This window comes from Macaca fascicularis, chromosome 17 (assembly GCF_037993035.2).
Source record: "Macaca fascicularis isolate 582-1 chromosome 17, T2T-MFA8v1.1".
Taxonomy (NCBI): Eukaryota; Metazoa; Chordata; class Mammalia; order Primates; family Cercopithecidae; genus Macaca; species Macaca fascicularis.
Window position 1 is genome coordinate 24,720,966 of NC_088391.1, and position 25,236 is coordinate 24,746,201.

The 25,236-nt window shown below is 40.6% G+C and overlaps 1 protein-coding gene across 2 annotated transcripts in view; it reads left to right on the forward strand.

Moving 5' to 3' along the window:
- Positions 1-25,236, forward strand: part of COG3 (component of oligomeric golgi complex 3) — a 71,592-nt gene that overhangs the window by 34,693 nt on the left and 11,663 nt on the right. Inside the window, exons 14-20 of one of the 2 annotated variants that reach the window (XM_005585784.3) lie at positions 2,476-2,581; positions 9,139-9,263; positions 11,468-11,557; positions 15,480-15,600; positions 18,102-18,190; positions 18,300-18,434; positions 24,608-24,683. In XM_005585784.3, the coding sequence (XP_005585841.1) occupies positions 2,476-2,581; positions 9,139-9,263; positions 11,468-11,557; positions 15,480-15,600; positions 18,102-18,190; positions 18,300-18,434; positions 24,608-24,683 (742 nt within the window). The remainder of the gene's footprint in view (positions 1-2,475; positions 2,582-9,138; positions 9,264-11,467; positions 11,558-15,479; positions 15,601-18,101; positions 18,191-18,299; positions 18,435-24,607; positions 24,684-25,236) is intronic. The other variant, XM_065533206.1, reaches the window with a different exon arrangement.

Here is a 25,236-nt window from a genome sequence, read left to right on the forward strand (position 1 = left end):
GGTTTTTGGGAGGAAAACCACAGTGGTGTAAAATGCCATTGTTATTACAGCATATTAAGGGTACAGCCTTTCAACATGAGTGTTCACTGTTGATATTGAACCTGACCATCTGGCTGAAGTAGTGCTGTCAGGTTTGGCCACCGTGCAGTTATTCCTCTTCCCCACTTTCCACACTGTACTCTTTGGAAGGAAGTCCCATGTGTAACCCATGTTTAAGGAGTGGGTTGTGCTCTGCCTTTTTTAAGGGCAAAGTATCTATATAAATACTTGGAATTTTTCTGTAAGGGAGATTTGTCTCTTTTTCCAATTTGGTGATTCAGTCACTTACTGATGTCAGTGTGGACTTACGGATATTTATTTATACTTTGGGTTATAGTTCACTGGTACTTTATTTTGCTGCTCCAGCTTTCACCACTGGGAGCTCTCTCAGTTGGCTCCTATGTCCTTTTGACATACTCATTTATGTAGATTTTTTATTTTGAGAACTTCCTTACTTCCTTGCACTATAAGAACTTCCGGTGCATCAATGTATTTCCTGCCTCTGTCCTAGAATCAACCATTTCTTCAAGGAGTGCTGGCTCCTTTATTGAAGGATTGTATTAGAAGCAGATCTGGGCATTAGGTGTGCTCATTGCTGCAGGGGTATTGTTGCTTTTAAGCTCTCTCAGATGACAGCATAGAAATACGTGTGTATACTAGATCATTCCTGTTGCTCCACATCCTCACCAGCATTTTGACTTAACCTAATTTATTTCAACGCCTAGGTGGATAAATGTGTAATAATAGGTATGTTGGTTTTAAAGTTAACAGGCTGGAAATATGCCCTTACCTGTGTTAAGGATGTTCTCCTAAACTCACATCTCTTCCTCTGACTTCTATTTAAACTTACTGCATTTTGGCTGGTTGTATTATTTATATGTTGTTACTTTTTAAATAATATGCAGAATCAACCTTGCAGGGACCAGATGCCCTTTTAGGGCAGGCAGTGGGGGCTGTTTCTTTTCAGTGGTCCGTAGCAGGAATTATCTTTATCTGTCTTGGTATTGCGGATTACAACAGGGAGCAGATAGGTGGTCCAGTTGCAGGAGCTGCCTTGATTTTGAGGGCCACAAAGCAGGTATGACGAAGACTAGGTCTGTTTCTCAGCCTCATCTAGGGAATGGTGCTCCCTCCTTTTCCTCCCCTCCTGGCCTTCATTAGGAATATCAGTTTTTGTATTATAGATAAGAATGCCTGTTTTAATTGTTGTGTCTGATAGGATGTCAGGCGATAAAGTTTTCTATATGTTCCCCTCCTAGTGTAATTTAGCGGTATATTTGATATGTTTATTCAGTCATTACATGGCCTGTATCCTGGATGCTCCCGTGTGTAGTAGACCTTTTGGCTTAAGGATAACCACTTGCAGTAAATATGCTTACTTTTTTTTCTTGAGGTACTGGGGTATAAGAGTGGTCTGGCTCACTTTGGGAGGACGAGGCAGGCGGATCACAAGGTCAGAAGATTGAGACCATCCTGGCAAACATGATGAAACCCTGTCTCTACTAAAAATACAAAAAATTAGCCAAACACGGTGGCAGGCACCTGTAGTCCCAGCTACTTGGGAGGCCGAGGCAGGAGAATGGCGTGAACCTGGGAGGCGAAGCTTGCAGTGAGCCGAGATCACACCACTGCACTCCAGCCTGGTCAACAGAGCGAGACTCTGCCTCAAAAAAAAGAGTGGTCTGGCTGTAACATCTGCTTGCTGTTTAGGGATTAGCTGTACTTTCCGATTTCTACACGCAGAGTGAGCGGACTGGCCTGTGTGGTAGGGAGTCTATTTCCTAACCAATTCTCTGGCCATTAATTTTTTTTTTTTTCTTAATTTCAATAGTTTTTTTGGGTACAGATGGTTTTTAGTTACATGAATACATTCTTTAGTGGTGATTCCTGAGATTTTAGTGCACCTGTCACCCAAACAGTGTACGCTGTCCCCGATGTGGAGTCTTTTATGTCTTACCTGCCTCCCAGTCTTTGCCCCTGAATTCCCAAAGTCCATTGTCTCATTTTTGTGACTGGCCATTCTTTTTTACAGTAACTAGATGACTGTTAGGTCTTCATTTCTGTGTGTTTCCACCTTTATAATTAATGCAAATTAGTGGGATTTTCATAACTAATTTAGTAGTTGGTGTCCTTTGTATACTGCATGTTATTCTTTAGGCAGTGAGTCCATGCTAATTTTTAAAAAATATCTGTTTCAAAAATAGCGTACTGTAGCTATTATCACATAAAGAAAAAGCCTGTTATTTAGATTGGCCAGTTACTTGAACAAAAACATTTGTGGTATTCAGAATGTATCCAGTCTTAAATCTGAATAGTTTCCAAATGTCAAGTTGAAAAACAAACAAAAAATATATATATATACTTTGTATAAAGAACATGTTCATGTTGCCAAACACTGCTGAAAACGATAACGTTCCTTTTAATTTCTTTATACAGCAAATTGCACAGAGTTTGAAAGATGAACAGAAGAAGGTACCTTCAGAAGCTTCATTTTCAGATGTTCACTTAGAGGAAGGAGAGTCTAACAGTCTGACAAAATCTGGTATGTTATGACGTCTTAACTGCCAGCATTTATTCATTCGGGTTAATAAACCTTTATTGAGGACTTACCCTGTCCGAGGCATGAAAAACAACTTGTGCCTTTGAGGAGCCCACACTTTACTGGGGGGAAATTGCCAAGCCACAGACAGAATTCAGTGGCGAGTGAGATGCTGATGGTTTGCACAGGGTGCCCTTGGACCATGGATGAGGGGCACGGAATTTACGAAGGGAGATGAGCTCTGAGTGTGGGAAGGTGGGCTCAGTGTGGGGTGTGGTGTCTGAGAGCTATAGCGTGTTTATGAAGAGTGTGAGAGAGCCAGGTGAAGTAAGTTTGTTTAAGATAGAATAGAATGTAGGAAGGCATGCAGGAATGGAAAACCATGGCTATTTTGCATAATTCAAGTGGTTTGGTATGTTTGAGTGCAGGTTGAATGTGGGGAAGGAGCAGGTAAAATAGGCCAGATTGGGATAGATGTCTTGTAATAGTCTTATGGTCTTTGGACTTCTAGCTGGCATGGTGTTTCATGGTGACTGGACGATCAGATTTGCATTTTGTAAACATATTGAGTGTCTGGGACTGGAGTAAAATATTGACACAGTTGTATGGGATGGCTTGGACTAGGGTACATGTTATACAAGGAGCAAAACTGTCCCAAGAATCACCCTGGATACTCATTAGGGACGTAGACAGCAAGCTAGATGGGAAGTAAGCCATCCCCTCCTCACCCAGCTGTAAGAGTGGCCCTAAAGCTCAGCTCCCCATGGGACGTCTGGGAAGGTGGGTACTGTAACTCCCTGGGCTTTAAAGAGCCCCAGCTACTTCAAGATCCCCAGGTGAAGGGCATCATCAGGTGTTCTGAGTCTACTCTACAAACAGTTGTTACACTGAATCCAGACTGCCAAGCAGCTGGATATTACCCATGCGACAAAGCCATTTTATCACGCTTGCCCTGTAGGAGGGAGGACCTCACAGAGGGCTAAAATTTCCTCCTCTGCAATAGAACCCATACCGTGTCCTACTATACCTCTTTATGAGTACTGGAGACATGAGAGTACATTTCTCTCTTGCCAACCCCAGCCTTGTGCATTTTCTCTTTCCCCGCTAAAGCCTACTTTTTAACCCATTACTGGCATTACAATGAGGCATTATTGGCAGAACTGTAGAGACTGATCAGGAAGTTGTTATGTTTTTCCATTTGAAAGATAAAGGTGGTTTGAACCAGGATGGTGTTAGGGCGATGGAGAGAAATACAGAGATGAGGGATATGGTTAGAAGTTTGAATCAGTAGAATTTGATGGCTCTCAGATGTGGGGGTTGAATAAGGTCCATGTGGAACAACTGAGAGGGTCCGTATTATATGGTTCTAGAAGCTGTACTGTCCATTATGGTAGCCGCTGCCATTGAGCATGTGAAATGTGGCTAGTCTGAGTGTGCCATAATTGTGTAAGATTCACACCAGATTTCCAAGACTTAGTATGATATAAGGAATGGAAAACAGGCTGGGTGCAGTGGGTCACACCTATAATCCCAGCACTTTGGGAGGCTGAGGCGGGTGGATCACCTGAGGTCAGGAGTTCAAGACCAGCCTGGCCAACATGTGAAACCCCATCTCTACTAAAAATATAAAAGTTAGCCAGGCGTGGCTGCATGCGCCTGTAATCGCAGCTACTCAGGAAGCTGAGGCAGGAGAATCTCTTGAACCCGGGAGGTGGAGGTTGCCATGAGCCGAGTTTGTGCCACTGTACTCCAGCCTGGGAGACAGAGTGAGACTCTGTCTCAGAAAAATAAAAAAAAGAATGGAAAATATCTTATTAGTAATTTTTATATTGATTACATGTTAAAATGATATTTTGGACATATTGGATTGAATAAAATATACTAAAATTAATCCTCCTTCCTTTTTTTTTTTTTTTTTTTTTTGAGAGACAGAGTCTCACTCTGTTGCCCAGGCTGGAGTAGAGTGGTGCTATCTCAACTCACTGCAACCTCCGCCTCCCGGGTTCAATCGATTCTCCTGCCTCAGCCTCCCAAGTATTTGGGACTATAGGCATGCATCAGCACACCCGGCTAATTTTTGTATTTTTTAGTAGAGGTGGGCTTTCACTATATGTTGGCCAGGCTGGTCTCGAACTCCCGACCTCAGGTGATCTGCCTGCCTTGACCTCCCAAAGTGCTGGGATTACAGGCGTGAGCCACTACGCCTGGCCAATCCTGCTTTCTTTTTACTCTTTTTTTCCTTTCAAAGAGATGAGGTCTCACTATGTTGCCCAGGCTGGTTTCGAACTTCTGTGCTCAAGCAATCCTCCTGTTTTGGCCTCCCGAAGTGCTGGGATTACAGGCATGAGCCACCATGCCCAGCCATTTTTTTTTTCTTTTTTTAAATAGACACGGAGTCTTGCTGTGTTGCCCAGGATGGGTCTTGAACTCCTGAGCTCAAGCAGTCCTTCCACTTTAGCCTCCCAAAGTGCTAGAATTACAGACGTGAGCCGCTGGGCCTGGCCTCTTTTACTCTTTTTTTGGAGATAGGGTCTGGTTCTGTCAGGCCGGAGTGCAGTGGTGTGATATTGGCTTACTGCAACCTCTGCCTCCCAGGCTTAAAGCCACCCTCCCACCTCAGCCTCCCAAGTAGTTGGGACCGTAGGCTCATGCCATCCCGTCTGGCTAACTTTTTTACTTTTTAAAATATGACGTTTTACTGTGTTGCATTTATGATTCACATTGTATTTCTGCTGGGCGGCACTGCCCTAGAGCTGTAGAGAGAAAGACTGATTTAGAAATAAAGGATGAGGCGTAGTTGATGCTTTGGGCTTGTGTAAGATCATTCTAGGACAGAGTGTAGAGTGACTGTAGCAGACGTCTTGGGAGAGAAACCGAGCCAGTGCTGATGTTAAGGAGCAAATGGAGATAGAGGAGTAAACTGACAGCCAGCGAGGTCAGAAGTGGGCAAGTGAGAGAGTGTGATTGATGTCAGAGGAGGAGGGGTTGCCCATGTAGTTTGCGTAAACAGGTGAGAAGATCGAAATCTCTAGAACATTGTGGTTATAAAGTGGCATGCTGTTTTAAAACTTTAGAGGTGGAATAGTTGAGAGGAAGAAGGAAGTCTGCAGAAAGTAATAAGAATACAATTCTGCAAGTATTAAGAATTGCCCCTGGGGTAGGGGTGTGAGGATGGAAGAGAAAGTCTTTGGAGCTGAGAAGGTAAGGATGAGCAGCTCGTCATCTGTGCAGTTATCAGTGTTATCACAATGGCGATAGAACTTGGGGTGGAAAGCAAGGCTCTAATCAGGTAGGAAGTGGAGCAAAACCAAAAAGAGTATGTCATGATCACTTTTCCTGGTTTCCTGGTTCCCACCTCTAAAGCTGGAAGTGAGAGAATGAGAAGCCTCTGAAAGGAGGGCTTTAAATGATGTGAAGTTCATGGCATAGAAGGAGGTGTCAGGGCAATTGGTGGTGAGACCATCTTGTGAAGAGACCAGTTATCAGTACCTTCTAAAAGCACAGCTTTGTTCTGTATGTAGAACAAGTAATGGGGAGGTCAGGCCCGCGGAGGACAATGGAGGCAGATGTGCAGGAGGGCTGTGGGAGAAGCCCTGGTCCCGGGGCCTGCTCTGCTCCTCAGGAGAGGCAGCCAGGGGGCACTTGGCTTTTGATGGTTTGCCCGGGTGAACTAGTATTAGTTACCCAGGAAAGGGGAAAATGAACACAAGCTGATTTCTGGCTTTAAAGTACTTAAACACATTTGTTTGACTAAACTTTTATTTGGGGGAATTCTTTTGGCACTTTATTTTGAAGAAGGGATCCTGCACATACCATATTCCTAAGGAAAAGTATAAATATTTCATCTCCTAAATATTCTTTGATGTAATTTGTTTATTCTTTTTCTTTAAGATACTTCATACAAATTAAATGTTAGTTTAAAGTGAGCTCTGTGGAAGAAATTTAAAAATTATACAAGTTAAGTAAGAGAGAAAAAAAGAAAAAAAATTATACAAGTAGTTTTTGTTTTTTGGAAAAAAAGCTTACAAAATTGTAAAGTGAAAGTACTAGCCGGGCACAGTGGCTCACACTTGTAATTCCAGCACTTTGGGAGGCTGAGGCAGGCGGATCACCTGTGGTCAGGAGTTTGAGACCAGCCTGACCAACATGGCGAAACCCCATCTCTACTAAAAATACAAAAATTAGCTGGGTGTAGTGGCACATGCCTGTAATCCCAGCTACTCGGGAGGCTGAGGCACGAGAATTGCTTGAACCCAGGAAGTGGAGGTTGCAGTGAGCCGAGATCATGCCACTGTACTTCAGTCTGGGCAACAGAGCCAGACTCTGTCTCAAAAAAAAAAAAAAAAAAAAAAAAAGAGGCCAGACGTGGTGGCTCATGCCTGTAATCCCAACACTTTGGGAGGCTGAGGTGGGCAGATCACTAGGTCAGGAGATCGAGACCATCCTGGCTAACATGGTGAAACCCCGTCTCTACTAAAAATACAAAAAATTAGCCAGGTGTGGTGGCATGAGCCTGTGGTCCCAGCTAGTCTGGAGGCCGAGGCAGAAGAATCGCTTGAACCCAGGAAGTGGAGGTTGCAGTGGGCCGAGATCGTGCCACTGCACTCCAGGCTGGGTGACAGAGCGAGACTCCATCTCGAAAAAAAAAAAAAATAAATAAATAAAAGGGAAGAAAGCACTAAGCCTCAACATTTCCCTCATCCCTTTCCCCTCAAATCTATGCCATACAACCTCCAGGCCTTCTTGTAAGCATATGCTGCTGTAACCATTTATAAAAATGAATTATGTTTGTTCTGTAACTTATTACAGATCATAGATATCATAGATCTACTTCTATATCATAGATCTACTTCTATTTTCTTATTATTGAAAACATTCCAAATATACAAAAAAGTAGAAAGATGAATGATGAACACCCATACCCACAACTTGGATTTGAGACTTAGCATTTTATTTTATATATATGTTTATATATATACGTATACACACACACACATATACACTTATATGTGTATGTGTATATATGTATGTGTTGGGGTGTGCGTGTGTAAATATATTTGACGAACCATTTTAAATTATTGACATCATTGACACTTCACCCTTGAGTATTTCAGCATGTCCAAAACATAATGACATCTTTTATTTAACAATAAACCATTATTGCACTAAAAATTTAATGAGTTTGCTAATGTCCTCTAATGCCTAGACCATCTTTCAATATCACCTGTTGTCTCAAAGTATTATACCAGCTCCACTTTTTGTGGTTCATTTGAAATTTGGTCCCTCGACCCAGAAGTGATTGTACTTCCCTTACAGAGGTGTCTGCCCAACCACACTCCCCACCTGCTCTTCCTCACAGTCGCCAGAGGCTGCCTTTTCTGACTTTCCCACTGGTGGGGGGAAGCCCGCTCTGGTCACCTGGGAATTGAATGTACTAACTAGGCCTGTATGTGATTTGACTCAGTGTGGAAGACAGGCTGACAGGCAAACCTGCTTTGATTAATCCCCCTGTTTAGAAGTGCTTTGTTTTCTTGTTACTCCCCCACCTCCACAGGCTCCCACCTGCTTCCTCATGACTACATAGAGATCTGCCTCCTTTCTTTTTTTGAGACAGAGAATCACTCTGTTGCCCAGGCTGGAGTGCAGTGGCGCAATCTCGGCTCACTGTAACCTCCGGCTTCTAGGTTCAAGCGATTCTCCTGCCTCAGCCTCCCGAGTAGCTGGGACTACAGGCACGTGCCACCACGCCCGACTAATTTTTGTATTTTTAGTAGAGACGGAGTTTCACCACATTGGTCAGGCTGGTCTCGAACTCCTGACCTCATGATCTGCCTGCCTCAGCCTCCCAAAGTGCTGGGATTACAGGTGTGAGCTACCTTGCCTGGCCCTGGCCCAAGATCTGCTTCGTTTTTTTTTTTTTTTTTCTGAGACGGAGTCTCACTCTGTCACCCAGGCTGAGTGCAGTGGCGTGATCTCGGCTCACTGCAAGCTCTGCCTCCAGGGTTCACACCATTCTTCTGCCTCAGCCTCCCAAGTAGCTGGGACTGCAGGTGCCTGCTGCCACGCCTGGCTAATTTTTTGAATTTTTGGTAGAGATGAGTTTTCACCATGTTAGCCAGGATGATCTCAATCTCTTGACCTCGTGATCCACCCGCCTTGGCCTGCCAAAGTGCTGGGATTACAGGCCTGAGCCACCGTGCCCGGCTGATCTGCCTCCTTTTTAATGGCTGCATTCTATAATGTGATTATGCTTTTCCTATATTCCATAAAGATTATTGATCACAATTTGGGAAAAGCAACTTGGACTGAGCATATATATATGAAGCTGGAATGTATGTATGTCCATATTCATGTGTGTTCTCACTTACTGTGTTAAATCTCGCCTGTCACTGATTTAGATTTCTCATGGTATTCTTGATGAAAACTGAGGCTGGAAAAAATTGGTGCCTTCTAGCTATTGACAGCTAATAAGAATAAACAGTTTATAGTTGCCATGTAAATTATTGTAAGACAAACATCCACATGTGTGAAATGTGTCTTCTTTTCCACTTGGGTTTTAGGTTCAACAGAATCCCTTAATCCTAGACCACAGACCACAATTTCTCCAGCAGATCTTCACGGAATGTGGTATCCTACGGTTCGAAGAACTCTTGTCTGTCTCTCCAAATTATACAGATGCATAGATGTACGTGTATCTTTACTGTGAATTGCTTGCTCCTTCACTTGAAATATTTTTTAATTTACATTTTAAGATCTTGATAAAGTATTTTGTTGGATATTCTTAAAATCATGATTTTTAGATATAGAAGTAACTTGAGGTCAAGCTAATTTAGGAATTTCTAACCTGAACTTTCTATAGAAACTTATAATTCAGTAATGGGCTTTGGGGAGTCTATGGACACCTCAAAATTGTGGGCAAATTTTGCGTTACTGTTTTATATGTGCATTCCTGAGGAGAAGACCCTGACTGCATTTGGAGCAATGATTAAAGATAGCAGTCATGTAATGAATTGTCTAGATGCCACTATATCTTTTTTTTTTTTTTTTGAGACGGAGTCTCACTCTGTCACCCAGGCTGGAGTGCAGTGGCCGGATCTCAGCTCACTGCAAGCTCTGACTCCCGGGTTCACGCCATTCTCCTGCCTCAGCCTCCCGAGTAGCTGGGACTACAGGCGCCCGCCACCTCGCCCGGCTAGTTTTTTGTATTTTTTCAGTAGAGACAGGGTTTCACCGTGTTAGCCAGGATGGTCTCGATCTCCTGACCTCATGATCCGCCCGTCTCGGCCTCCCAAAGTGCTGGGATTACAGGCTTGAGCCACCGCGCCCGGCTAGATGCCACTATTTCTTAAGGACATGGTTCAAAAGGAGTATGCATTTACCCTTACACCACAGAAATATTTTATACCAGAGCCCTAGGACTGCACAGTCATTTCATTGGGTCAGTAGAGTGTATACTACTCTATATTTAATTTAAAATGCATAATTGCTGGGCTTTGTGCTTATAGATTTTGAAATGCTACCAAAAGTGCCTTTTGCCCAGTTCTGGGACTCTTAAGGATGGGCCCAGATCACCTCTACAGACTTAGATGTCTCAGCCTTTTTGGCCAGCTGATGAGATCTCTTCCAGAGAGACGTTTGGACATTTGGCATCTCTTCCTCCCCAGGCTGTCTGTTAGGTTTATTGAATAATGATATTAGGCTAAGATTCAGCAACTTCCTGCAGTGGAGTCAGGATCCCAAGGAAAATACACAGGAGACATATTCCACATAGAACCCATTGTCATCACAGACTCTAGTAAAAAAAGCCTCTTAGGGTGCTTAACAGGGATTTTAGCTAAATAGTAGGTAGGCCTGAGGAGGTCACTATGCCAGTTTTGTCTTATGCCTTAGGCTTGCTTATTCTTTTTTCACCTAGCTTATATTCAAATCTTAACACTTTTAGTCTTACCGATCAAAGGTGAGGAAAGACAATCCAGTTTGTAAAATACGTTAAGGCTGAGCAGGGGAAGGCGAGGGTCTTGGTCTAAGCTGCTCATCTTAAGTTTTCCTAGGCAGGGTTAGTGACCCAGCAGATGGCAGCTCTAATCTCTCTTTCCTATAGTAATAGCCTTGTGGGAAACCACAGAACGGGGAGAAGCAATGTAAAAAGAGAACATCAAGTTGGAAACCAGGGCCCAGGACGGTGGCTCATATTTATGTAGAATGGAGGCTGGGAGAGAAGCAAGGGGACTGACTGATGGGAGTCCTGGTCCAACCACCATGCCACACCTCTGGGAATGGCAGAATTAAATAATCGTACTGCCCATACCATTTTGTAACCTGTTTTCTTTTTTTTAACCCGATTATGAATTTCACCGCCTCCTTCAGCATTCTTTGATTTCTTAAACAGTATTCTATAATTTAGATTTAGTCTTATTTTATTTGTCAGTCCTCTGTCTTTGAACATTTATGTTATTTTCAGTTTTTGGCTGTTCTAAATAATACTGTAATGAAGAGCCATGTACGTGAATTCTTAAAATACAATTCTGATTTTTTTTTAGAAGTAGATTTACTGAGGGTTTGTTTTAAAGTTGGTTTTAGAGATTTAAAAAACAGCCCCACGTGAGATCGTGTTGGAGCGAAGGCTCCATGAGGTCAGAACCATGCCTGCCTACATTTCTAGCCTTTAAGCACAGTGCCTAGCATGCTAATCAGTATTTACTGAAGGGTCACATGAGTGTTTCCAGAGATGACTGCACATTGCAATTCTATGTGTTGGTCTAGAGAGGTTGCATGGGAATAGGAAACCAGGAAGAATAGTAGGAGTAGTAAGTTAATCCCACCATGAGGACAAGCAGGTATTGTTATTTGCAAGTGCCACAGGCTGATTATTCTCTTTTATTCCACCAGAGGGCAGTGTTCCAAGGATTATCACAGGAAGCATTGTCTGCCTGCATTCAGTCCTTACTTGGAGCATCAGAGTCTATCAGCAAAAACAAGGTTTGATGAAGTGTTAGCTGAAATCCTGTTTCCTGGTAAAATATTGTGGAATATAGCATTTAGTTATAGACACGGAAGTTTAAAGCTGTTTTGGCAGTAGGATTTGATTGAATTTTGAGGCTCTTTGAGAGAAGCTGTTATTTCATTATAGTGCTTAATAAAGACTGTACTATATAAGAGAGTCCAACTTTACTAAAGTACCAAAAGTGGTATTTAGGTTACATATTCTATAGGGTAAAGGTTTCTTGTTGTAGTCCTAGCCACTGGGGAAATGGTACTATTTCCCTGGAATACCAAGAAAGCATTTTCAAGGAAACATCATAATTTATAATCATCTCTATGATAATGTTTTAAATAGTTGAATGTTCTTGCATGGAGGAAATGAGTCAGTCAATTTTGAGGACAGGTAATTGTGACTCTGGGTTGTGTGACTAGAAGGAGTCGCCATGACTGTGTGGCTTACAGTTTTGTTTGTTTTTGAGACAGGGTCTTGCTTTGTCTCCCTGGCTGAAGTGCAGTGGTGTGATCATAGCTCACTGCAGCCTTGATCTCCTGAGCTTTATCCATCCTCCTCCCTCAGCCTCCCAAGAATCTGGGACTACAGGCATGTACCTTCATGCCCCGGCCAAGTTTTGTATTTTTTGTGGAGACAGGATTTTGTCGTGTTGCTCAGGCTGGTCTCAAACTCCTGGGCTCAAGTGATCTGCCCACCTCTGCCTCCCAGAGTGCTGGAATTACAGGTATGAGCCACTGTGCCCAGTCAATTTTTTTTTTTTTGAGAGAGGGTCTTACGCTGTCACCTAAGCTGGAGTGCAGTGATATGATCTCTGTTCACTGCAGCCTCAACCTCCTGAGCTGAAGCAATCCTCCTGCTTCAGCTTCCTGAGCAGTAGGACTACAGGCATCTGGCTAAACTTTTTATTTTTTGTAGAGATAGGATCTCACCATGTTGCCCAGGCTGGTCTCAAATTCCTGGGTTCAAATGATCCTCTTGACTCAGCCTTCCAAAGTGCTGGGATTACAGGTGTTAGCCGCCACACTTAGCAGTTTACAATTTTTAATCCAGAAGGGATCTGGGGCTGAAGGCTGCTGACATGTGCTCCTCCCACAGGCCCTGAGATTTTTTTTTTTCCCCCCAGGAAGTACAGTATGTTCAAAAGTGTTGCTTTGCTTAACTCTCCTCTTAAAATACCTGTCACCTATAGGGAAGTAACTGTGGGAGCTGTTTGCAGCCAAAATTTTCTTCCCACTTGGAGTGTTCAAATCCTGTTAACTTTTTTTGACATATGGATTTATAAATGTGACTTTTAAGTTCAAGGTTTTTATATATATATTATATATATTATGTAATATATATAATATATACATATGTAGAAGTTATATATAAATCTCCACAGAATAATTTGGGATCTTGTTGCTAGGAAAGCTCTATCTTTGTGACCACTATATTTTTCTCATTCATGAAATGGAGAGGTGAAATGAAATTTTCACATGGGGACTAGAAATAAAGTTATAGACAGGCAGATTTAAGTTTTAACAAGTATTTCCAAGTCTGTACCCACACATTTTTGATAATAGGTGAAATTAGAAAACACATGTATAATGTTAAGGAAATGGTTAAGTAAATTGTGGCATGTTTTATATAGCAATATTACACAGTCATTAAATTTTTTAAAATGAAACAATAAAATTTAACTTAAACATATTAAGACAATAGATATTTAAGATGCAAATCAGATATACGGTATGACTATGTAATAAAATGCATTGAAGAAAATATTTAACAGTGAAAGCTTTTAGGTAACTATGGATGATTTTTCTCTTATTCCCTACACATTTCTTTATTTTCTACAGTGATCACGTGTTTCTCAGATCTCAGGAGGGAAAAATATGACCTAATTTAAAAAAAAGTTCATAGGCTTATGTCCTCTTGTACCACTGTCCTCTCTCTCTCTCTTTTTTTTTTTTTTTTTTTTTTGGAGACAGAGTCTCACTCTCACCCAGGCTGGAGTGCAGTAGCACTATCTCAGCTCACTGCAACCTCCACCTCCTGGATTCAAGCCATTCTTATGCCTTAGCCACCCAAGTAGCTGGGATTACAGGTGTGCGCACCATGCCCAGCTAATTTTTGCATTTTTAGTAGAGACAGGGTTTCACCATGTTGGCCAGGCTGGTCTTGAATGCCTGACCTCAAGTGATCCACCCGCCTTGGCCTCCCAAAGTGCTGGGATTACAGGCGTGAGCCACTGCACCCGGCCATGTCCTTTCTTTTAAGGGAGGCATGAAAAGCGTTTTGATTGTTGGTCTTTTGCCCTCATTATCTGTAGGCCATCCTCTTTTATCTAATTCTGTTTCCTGCGTATTATAAGAGTTTAAGTATGTATGGAGAAGCTCTCAATTTGATAGACACTAGCTTATTATTTTCATGGTTGAGCTTGTGTACTTTTGGTTTTTTTTGAGACGGAGTCTTGCTCTGTCGCCCAGGCTGGAGTGCAGTGGCGCGATCTCGGCTCACTGCAAGCTCCGCCTCCCGGGTTCACGGCATTCTCCTACCTCAGCCTCCCTAAGAGCTGGGACTACAGGTGCCCGCCACCACGCCCAGCTAATTTTTTGTATTTTTAGTAGAGACGGGGTTTCGCCGTGTTAGCCAGGATGGTCTCGATCTCCTGACCTCGTGATCGCCTGTTTCGGCCTCCCAAAGTGCTGGGATTATAGGCGCGAGCCACCACGCCCGGCCAAGCTTGTGTATTTTTATCTTAAAAGTGATCAGTGAAAATCGGTTGATGTCTTAAAGAGTTTTTTAAGGCAAGAAATTGTTCTTACATACTTAAACTGAGCACCTGTCAACAAATTAACGTGATACTATTTGCTGTATTAGAATAGCTTTTGTAAAGTAATAAAATCTATACAATACTATTTTTGGCATCAGAGTTGTTAGGTCTTTTAAAAATAGAGCAAGTATTTAAAGTCTGTAGCATTTCCCACTTACCTGGTGCTTCGTGTTCCAGGATGCAAAGTGAGTTTCCATGACATAAGTCGTTGATTATGTTTATTAAAACTGGTGGAGAGAGCGAGCGAGACTGGGAAGGAATCTTCGTTTAATAACTCCTTTAACATTTATATTGCTTACTGAAAGATAACTTTATCTTTTCCTAAGGTAATATAAAAGCTTCATTAGCAATATTTTCAAAATAAGATTCTGCCTTGAGTAACAGCAAGAAGGAGCAAATACAGCCTTGCTCTTACTACTATACAAACTCTTTTCTGAAATGAGAGCTATGATTATTCAGTATTTGAGGATTGGGTCAGAGGTTTGAGAACTGAGCTTGAATCACAAGACTCTTGTGGATGGGTCCTGAGAGGGCAGAAGGACATGCTCGACCTTCAGGGATGTGGGTAGTCAGAGCTCTGTTGGTGGCAGGAGGATCCAAAATGGCAACCCCAAATCGTTTTACATTTGTATAAATATAAGTATGTCTGATGTTCTAGATATCGAAACTGCTTTGACCAAATAGTGAAAGCCATGTTCCTGAGGAGAAACTAGAATGCCAGGCCAGGTCAGGATCGTGCTTATTCTTTGAGCCTTTCTTTACCTCCTCTGCTCTGGGCCACTGTTAGGCTGCATCATCTCTTCTACCTCTGCACCAGGGGAAAGTAGATTGGATTTCTCTCTGTAAATGTGTTGCTTTACAGCCTTGTGTCTGACTTTCTTGGATTTTTAAAGTAGAGCAAGTGATAGTGCGAATAAGAGTTTGAAGCAAGATTTTTTAACTTAATTCTAGCATGAGGAAAGTTCATTGCACAACAAAAGAGAATTGACACCATAGGCTGTAAACCTAGGTAGATTAATGTTGATTAATAATATATGCTTTTATTTTGATTTAATACGTGATCATATCCATTTTTCTGTCTTATAATTTAGACTCAGATTGATGGACAACTTTTCTTAATTAAGCACCTTTTGATACTTCGTGAACAAATTGCTCCATTTCACACTGAATTCACCATTAAGGAAATTTCCCTGGACCTCAAGAAAACTAGAGGTACTTGGCTGTCCTGGCTGGCACACTTGGCTATGTTTGATCTGTCCAGATGTGTCAGCACAGGTTTTAGGTTTATTTTATGTTCATCTGCAATTTTTTGCATGCTTTCCTTGCTAAATATGTTACTTGTTCGTACTGAGCTGAGCTGTCACCATGCTAACGACTTCTAACTTGCTGTATTTTCTTTATGAAGGGAACTGTATCTGGACATTTCAGTTTGTAGTATTAGACTCATTTAGACTCTGCCACATATTCCTACAACCAGTTAAAAAGTGAAAAATCCGTATAATAACTGTTTCCTAAGTAAATAATGTCAACTAGTTGGGATGACTTTAAGCACTGAGTTGAGTTTGTCAGTTTATGAAAATTCAGGAAGCCAGCTGGGTAAAATGAGAAGCGTACTTATCTAAGAATTTGAAAGAATTGGGTTTTCTTCCTGTCCCATCATTTCCTGGCCCTTGTGTGATCTTGGGTGGGTGTTTTAGCTTCCCCACGCCACCCTCCTTTTAGGTAAAATGAGCATAATGAACTTGTCATGATACCTTCACGAGGTTATCAAGCTCATTAAGACCGAAAATGAATGAAAATATACGTTGACATCTTTGTAAGTTTTAGGTGCTTAAATAAACTTCAGTGGTATTAAATCAGTAATCATGTAAGATAGGATCTTTGAGTTGGTAATAGACATTGAATCATCTTGAGAAAGATGATTCATCCATCCTAGTGATTTGCCTCTGAATTGGTAAGAGATGATTTCTAAAAGATCAGAGTAGTTAATTTCTAAGATAATTGATCTTAAGCAGTTAAGGATATACCATAAACATCTCTCACGTCCCTTAATTACTTACAAATTTATGTAAACTTTATCTTAAACGTTTTTAAGAGATTTATGCTCTGCTGCCTTAAGCCATTCATTTATGTAATCAGTTAACTTCTCTCTAATGTTTTGGGGCAATTAAAAAAACGGTCACTCAAATTATTTTCTATGTGTTACAGTTTAGAGGAACCCCAAACAAGGATGTTCAAGGATAGTAGGTTTTTAGTTCCCCAATTCCTTTGCTTATCTGACAGTGGATTTGATTTAACTCACCGGAGAGCCAGGGTAACCGCTTGATGAGTCCTCTTAAAACAGTTTGCTCTTTTTCGTTCCCTAATGCTCTCTCTTGTCCACCACAGAGAATATGTTTTGGTTCTGTAAAGCATGTCTGTTATGTACTTTGTGATTTTTAAATTTTAAAATTATTTTTGTTTTTTTCTCTAACCTTGAAAGTGGCATACTATGTGTTTTTGTTTTGGTTTGGTTTTTAAATAGGAGCCAGATTTCCTGGCTTTTGCCTTTACAGAACACGTAGGTTTTTTAAAACTTACTCTCATCAGAGGCTTCCATCTCCCACCCATTCTCTTTGATTTCATTCATTCCTTTCAGTGTGAGATGTGGGAATCATACTCTTACACTTTGAAGAATTCCCAGCTTCTGACAGTTCGTACTTTAAGTGATGGGATAGAGCAGGGTTGATTTACTTTCTGTCATTTTTTTCTAATTTGTAATTTGTTGCTGCTTGGTTCTAGTGTAGATCAACTGAAGTGAGAGAAAGTGAAATATCTTGAGATTGTGGCAAAATTTGGATTGAAAGTATGTTTTCCCCCAAATATTACAAAGCCTGTGTAACCCTACCATATGATGATTTGATTCTGTGCAGACAGAATCTTTGAGGGGTCTTATAGAAAAGACAGCAGACACAAACAACTATTTACTAAAGCTTTACTCTGAATACTGAACTGATAGAGAGAGGTTCTTCTTCATTACTACGAGGGTCAAGGCAGTAAATATTATGGTACTGTGTGCTTGCAAAACTAGGTTGGAAGATTTCATGCTTTGCTTTATCTAGTCTGGCAAAGCAAAGAGATGTTTTTTTCTTACTCACTTAATAATACTTGCTGTCTTTACTTTTACGCCTCTAACCTCTCAAGACTAACATTATATCGTATTGCATTTGAACATCAATGAGACCTCAGCTAATACTTTACATAGATTTTAGTTAGTCTGGAGGTTAAGGGGTAAATATGTCCTTTTGGTGTTTTCTTCTTGGCTGACACATTAGTTTATTCACTCTGCTTCAAATGAATAAATTTCCGTGCCAGCCAGGATTTTAACAAACAAGCTGGGTAAGTATATGAGTATTTCTTAAAAACCTATTTAATATCCTAAAAGTAAAGCAGTGAGATTTTAAGGGGCCAATTACCATTTATCATTTTTCTTTTTTTTTGGTAAGTGAATAATTGAGATTAATAGTCATTTTGCAATTCAAACTTCTGGAAAATAACTCTGTGAGTACTGTAGCCATCATTGGTGCTCATCTCACTCTCAGCCTTTCATGGAGGTGAGTTGCTGAAGGTGAACTGGCTTTTTGCCTTGTGGTGGTAGAGAACTGGTGTATGTTACACATGGCTTTGCTGTTGAAACTTTCCATGTTCACTGGATGAGTAATTTTGTTTCACAGATGCAGCATTTAAAATCCTGAACCCTATGACTGTTCCAAGATTTTTTAGGCTGAATAGCAACAATGCCTTGATAGAGTTCTTGTTGGAGGTGAGAAGGAGTCTGTTTCATTGGTGGTGGGAGATAAACGACATTGTTTACATGTCTGGTGATTTCTAGGCACATAAAAACAGGAGGAAATTGTTATCTTTTTTTTAAGGGTACTCCTGAGATTAGAGAACATTATCTTGACTCTAAAAAAGACGTAGACCGTCATCTGAAATCGGCCTGTGAGCAGTTTATTGAGCAGCAGACCAAGCTGTTTGTAGACCAGCTGGAGGAGTTCATGACAAAGGTATGGCCCTTAGTGCCTATTTGGTGAAGTCACTTTGCCTTCTTCCCTAGGCTTCCTCTTCAGTTACTCTCTTGTGTGAACTCCAGCAGAAGGAGATAGTGAGCCCAAGTCTTAATGATTCTGTCTAGGAAATCACTGTGCTTTTTGGTTTTTGGACTTTTGGATACACTTGCACAGTTTTTGTTTTTAAGAGGAAGAGTGGAAATATTGCAAAGCTAGTTATAGCCGACCCCTGGTTAGCTGTGTTCTGTTTATCTGCCTTGTAGGTTATCTGCATGTGGGCTGGGACTCTCACTTTCTGCTGGAATCTCACTTTCTCCTGGACCTGCATGGCAGCAACCACGGTCCTGGGAATCAGGGTTTCCCATTCTTAAAATGGGTGATTTGTTTTCCTCTTTGTTTTACATGCCATTTCTCTCTTCCGTTTTGCATGGATAATTGAGAATTGAAGAGTTTCATAACATAGCATTGTTAACTGTCAGATATATGGATTTAATATACAGTCAGTCCTCCTTCACATCGGTAGTCTCTTCCTGGAAACTGACTTTAAGTAAAGCAACATAAAATGAAACCAATTTTTTTTCCTTATCCACAGTATAATGAAGCAATGTTAAACCGTTGAAGGAAACGACTTTATTTGAGGACATGCTGTGCGTCATTTCACTTAAAGTCACAGTTTTCAGGAACCTATTGCTGATATTAAGTGAGGACTGACTGTGTGGATAGTATATTCTCTCTGTCTCTGTCTTCTAAGCTAAAATCCATTAACTGGCGAATGCTAGCAAAGAGAAAAGCAGATCATGGCTATTTTGACATTCTTGTTGCATCCTAATCATTTAAAAAAAATTTAAGTGTCATCACTAAGGACTTAAAGATATTTAAGAAGTCTTGAAGTTAGGCTGGGTGTGGTGGCTCACAACTATAATCCCAGCACTTTGGAAGGCTGAAACAGGAGAATCGCTCCAGCCCCAGGAGTCTGACACTGGTTAACAGTCCTGGGCAACATAGTGAGACCTAGTCACTAAAAAAAATGAACAAAATTAGCCATGTTTAGGGGCATGTGCCTATAGTCCTAGCTGCTTGGGAGGCTGAGGTGGGAAGATTGCTTGAGCCGGGAGGTCGAGGGTGCAGTGAGTCAAGATCAGCCCACTGTACTCCAGCCTGGGTGACAGAGTGAGACTGTCTCAAAATAAAGTAAAATAAAATAAAAAGAGAGAAAGAAAGAAAAGTCATGAAATTTTTATTTATTAAGCCACTACTGTGTACCCCAGACTTGTATCAGAGGACATCATAAAAAGAATAAAAATATGATGGCTTGCCCAGGCGTGGTGGCTCAAGCCTGTAATCCCAGCACTTTGGGAGGCCAAGATGGGCGGATCACGAGGTCAGGAGATCGAGACCATCCTGGCTAACACGGTGAAACCCTGTCTCTACTAAAAAAAATACAAAAAACTAGCTGGGTGAGGTGGCAGGAGCCTGTAGTCCCAGCTACTCGGGAGGCTGAGGCAGGAGAATGGCGTAAACCCGGGAGGCGGAGCTTGCAGTGAGCTGAGATCCGGCCACTGCACTCTAGCCTGGGCGACAGAGCGAGACTCTGTCTCAAAAAAAAAAAAAGAAAGAAAAAAAAATATGATGGCTCTTATTTTCAAATTTGACTAATCGTAACTGGACAGACAAGATACATGTATGAAATAACAAGGAGACAGCTAAGCAATTGTTCTTTAGAAACTTCTTGTTGAGTCCATCAGTGCTAACATGCCTGAAGCCTGCGGCAAAGACAGAAAATACGACTTTTAAAAAATAATTAAAAAGGCCAAAAATGCATAGAAATGTTAAAACAAAGTACTCTTTTGTTTATCACTGGCATATACTGCTTGTTAAGTGGATTTTACTCCAAGTATTTGGAATGTGTGTATATATGCATTTTTTCCCACCACAAAAATGTAAAAAAGCAGGGGGATAGAAATGCTTTCTTCTAGGTTTTGATTTTTTAAAAAAGGTTTGAGTATTGGTACTTTGCAATTTACAGATAACTTACAGTTTTTACTGAAACTACCCTTGTGAAAAACAAGTTGGTAGATTGTAATGTGTATTTCTGGGAGAACATCCACATAGTACTGGTGGGAAGTATTATAGATGAATATTGTACGATAACAGAACAGCAGAATGAATCTTCTGAAATAAGCAAGTTGATTATAATGAAATCTAAGATTAAAGGGTTGTTCTAGAACAGCACAGTTTTTCTAGATATCAAGAGAATAAAAATTCACACATGCCCATGATCTTAGCTACTCTGGGTGGCTGAGGTGGGAGGATGGCTGAGCCCAGGAGTTCAACACCAACTTGGGCAACATAGCAAGACTCTGTCTCAAAACATTTTTCTTTTTTTTGAAAAAGGAAATAGAGGTTTATGTAGAAAATATTCCAAGTCTGAATTATGTAATGGTTCTCCATGGACATGCTACATGCGTATAGCAGGGATCCCTGAACAAATGTTCATGGACCTGTTTTTATATTCCCTTTGTAATGGGATCGGGAAGGGAAAGGTCTTGGCTCTCATCCCCGTGAGAAGCCAGTCTCGTCCTGCATAATCAGTCTCTGCTGCCCTTGCTCAGACCACTTGTACTTGCCTCCCTTTTCCTCTGTCAACCCTGGGCCCTCACTGCTGCTGGCTGAGTTTCTACTGAGTGGACCCCACAGCCTGGAGGACTGAGTTCCCTTTTATGGTGTGTTATTCCAGATTCAGTTCCCTTTCATCCTGTGGCATAGAGTGAGTCAGAGACAAAGATACATATATGTGTGTGTGCACGCGCGCACACACACATGCACACATACACACACGTGACCATTTGAGACACTGCATCTTAGAATTTGTGGACCAAAGATTTTTCACTTTTTACCTGGTGACTGTTACTAGCATTCTGAATAGCAGAGAAAGAGGAAGAGTTTATAGAAAACTTTAAAAGGTAAACCTCAGCATTAATTACCTGCAAGTGCAGAATCTCATGCCTCTTATTTAGTTAGGTTTTTTTTTTTTTTTTTTTTTTTTAGGCAGTCTTGCTCTTGTTACCCAGGCTGGAGTGCAGTGGCACGATCTCAGCTCACTGCAACCTCCGCCTCCTGGGTTCAAGCAATTCTTTTGCCTCAGCCTCCTGAGTAGCTGAGATTACAGGTGTGTGCCACCATGCCTGGCTAATTTTTTTTGTATTTTTTGTAGAGATGGGGTTTCACCATGTTGACCAGGCTGGTCTCAAACTCTTGGCCTCAAGGGATCTGCCCTCCTCGGCCACCCAAAGTGCTGAGATTACAGGCAGGAGCCACTGTGCCTGGGCTTAGTTAGCATTTTATAAGGCAACTAGTGCTTGTCCCCTGATAAACGACTGCAGGAAAATCAACATCCATAGGTACAGATGGGAAACAGTCTTTCATCTCATTTGGAGGTGTGTTTGTAGGTCTTGGTATTTATCATTCGGATGTAAGCCTCATCAGTAAAATATCCTCAGCTTGTTTCTAAGTTTGGACTGATTTTTAACAATGTATATGTATTACCACGTAGAGAATATTTTTAGGTTGTCAGAAGACTTGTTTTTGAGCTTAAAGAGTTGGGGTCTAATTTGGATCCCTTTCATCTACTGTAAATTGGCCTTGTTTATGTAGCTTCTTCCTCTGTGCTCCTTGTTGAGACACTTACTATGCATTAATTCTTACTACATCCCTGGAACGTTGAGTAAGAGAAGCATCTTTATTTGACAGGTTGAGAAACAGGTTGAGTATTCATAAGATAAACATTTCTACAACACCTGTCTGGTTTCTATTTAATACTTGATTTTTGGTATAATTATTGATCTTTCATGAGAAAAAATAAAGTAAGTACTAGAAGAGCATATACGCTCTGTTGCCTCATTTCCTGCCCCTGGAAAAATAACCTCTTCTCTAAGTATTTGACCTGAGGGAATGTAATACTCTTCTAAGGGTTAGGAGTAGAGGCTCATATGAAAACATTTGGCTTAGATTATTTTCTACCAAACTTCAAAAACTGTTGATACTTTTTTATTGTTCTAGAATTCCATTGTACTAAATGTTGCTTGAAACAAACCCTTAAGTAGTACTTGGGATGGTAATGGTTATAGTAGAAAGCACAGAACTTTGTGTCAAGGCAGCTGAGCCCTAGATCCTGCAACTGCGTCTGCCACCTTCTGATTGAAGTTAAGGTTATCATGAGACAAAACAAGATCTTATGTGTATCTGTAAAGTGCTTGCTGCAGAAATGTTATTTGGTAGTACAGTTTGACAAATTTGAGGTGAAGATTTTGCTTTAGCGAAAAGTCAAAATTAAGGCATTTTAAAGGAAGTATAATTCCAGGTTTGTAGCTAAGCTTAAAAGTTTTTTTGTTTTGTTTTGTTTTGTTTTCTGATGGGACCAGTTTATGCTAAAAACTCAGACTTCTATGTAGAAAATATTCATTTTCTTTCAAGCAATTTGATTATTACGAGTTTATTCTTAATATTCCCTCTGGAGTGTTGTTAATTTCCTCAGTAACACTGTAAACTTAAATTTTGTTCTTGATCTAGTACATGTAATCAAGTTTGATCTGTAAGTTTAATTCCTGCTCTCAAGGAGGTATAACCTAAAGGGAAATTAAGATAGAAAAATAGGTAAACATTAAACTGTATACAGCAGTGCCATTGTGAGACGATGGGTCTTTGTTCATTGTGTAGGAATTTTTAAAAAGATGGGGCTCCCAATGCTCCCCTTGACTAGCCTTATAAAAAAATGAGGCTAATTGGGGAAAACTTTTGAAGCAAATGCTCTTGGAGGTTTGACTTAAAGATAAGTAAACTATCTGGATAGTAAATAGGGATGAATATACTAGTTTATATTTGTTTTTAACATAAAAATACTTGTACAAAGCCTAAATATATGTTATGAAATTGGTTAAATTCTGGAGCATTCAGTGCAACAGTAGGCAGCCATTACTATTAAAACAAAACCGTTGGATGTGGGAAAATGACCAGAATATAGATTTAAGTGGGGAAAAAAGTTCACAGAACACTGTTCCCAGATTTGTAAATGTATACACATTAGTATATTTATATTTTTACAACGGAAAATATTTTGGATAACATACACTAAAGTGTGAATGTATTTTTCTTTTAGCAGTGTCTAGTATCTATAATATATGAGATTCATTTTTTAAAGTGCATCTCAAAAAATAAAGGTATGGCGAGGGATGGAGTGAGAGGAGGAAAGAGGTGATTTTATATAGGTAGGCAGTATGAGCAAAGGCCTAGAGTGGTCCAGGAGGAGAAATAGAAACTAGAAACAAAGGGGAGGCTGAAGAGATCCAAGTCAACATTATACCCTGTGTCTGCCCATCCTCTGCCTACATGTGTGTATGGCCTTTTGTGTGAGAAATGTAGAGCTGGTGCTCAGGGTTTTCTAATGAGACCTTCCTGTGAGGCCAAAGCCATGGACTGCACCTTGGCACATGACTGTCCATTCTAAAACATGTTTTACGCAGTTTCTCTCTCACCCTCCCCAGCTACCCCATAGCTCCACCACAGCTTACTATCTTAGAAACAGTCTTGTTCAAGCTTCTCTATACTGCTGCTAAGGAATGAAAAGAGATGACTAGAAGATGGTCATTCAGGTCTATCTTGAGCACTGATTGGTCAGTCATATATGATTTTTGATGGTATTTGAAAATCTTATTTGTTTGTTTTAATGACATTCTCTCTGTGATATAAGAAAAATGATCCTCCAGATGTAAAGGAGATTTTATCCAGCTAGGGTGACATTTTTCTAATTACTTACAAAAATAATTTAATACTGACAAAACAGTCTCCTTAAAAGACACCTGTTTTGTGTTGACATTTCTCTAGGGCTTCATTTTTGTCTTCCTAGCAGGAAGTATTTCAGATAGAATGCCTCAGGACTTAGGTATGATTTTTGGCAAGATAACCATGTGCCTTGAAATCACAAAAGAAGTTTTGCTAAAAATGTTGATTACCTATAAAGGATTATGAGATGATGCGTTTTTGTTGGGGCTGCACATTTGATTATCATGGTGTTTTAATAGGTTTAAATGGTGTTGTGTATCCCTTGAGAGCAGTACCAGTTTAATTTGTCATTGATGAAATGAAACTTTTTTTCTTCTTGTCTCCTCTATTAGGTTTCAGCGTTAAAAACAATGGCCAGTCAAGGAGGCCCCAAGTATACTCTCTCACAGCAGCCTTGGGCACAACCAGGTATTCTCATTTGACCGTTTTGGATTTCTTTTTTAGGATGTTATTAATCTGCATTTATATAGTCCTTACTGTGACAGCTTGGAGTTGGTTTCCTATTCACTCTGGGGTGCTGCAATCTGAGTTAATGCAGGATTGAGTTTGGAGCTGACAGGTCTTCACTGGCTAGCACTACTTGCATTTCAACAAGCATATCAAGGAAGGAAGAATTTTTGTTTTGAAAAATCACCCAGTTAAAACTAAAATATGGCTAAGATGGAAACCCTTTGAGTCTGTTGATTGCTGTACACCCACTATTCATTGTGTTCAAGCTTTGATGAAAACACTGTGGTTGATAGGAAGAAATTATGGCGAGTGCACCTACTTTCAAGTGTATGAAGAAATGCTGGGCCACTATTTTCTTCCACATTTTGTCCAAGTTATCCTCTGTTGACATTTTAGAGTATTGGGAAAAAAAAATTATAAAAATTGAGGTGTCACTTGGGAGTTGGCAGGCAATATTATTGTCTGATTGGCAGATGTATTTGAGATCTTCCCAGTCTTAGTCTTTCTTAAA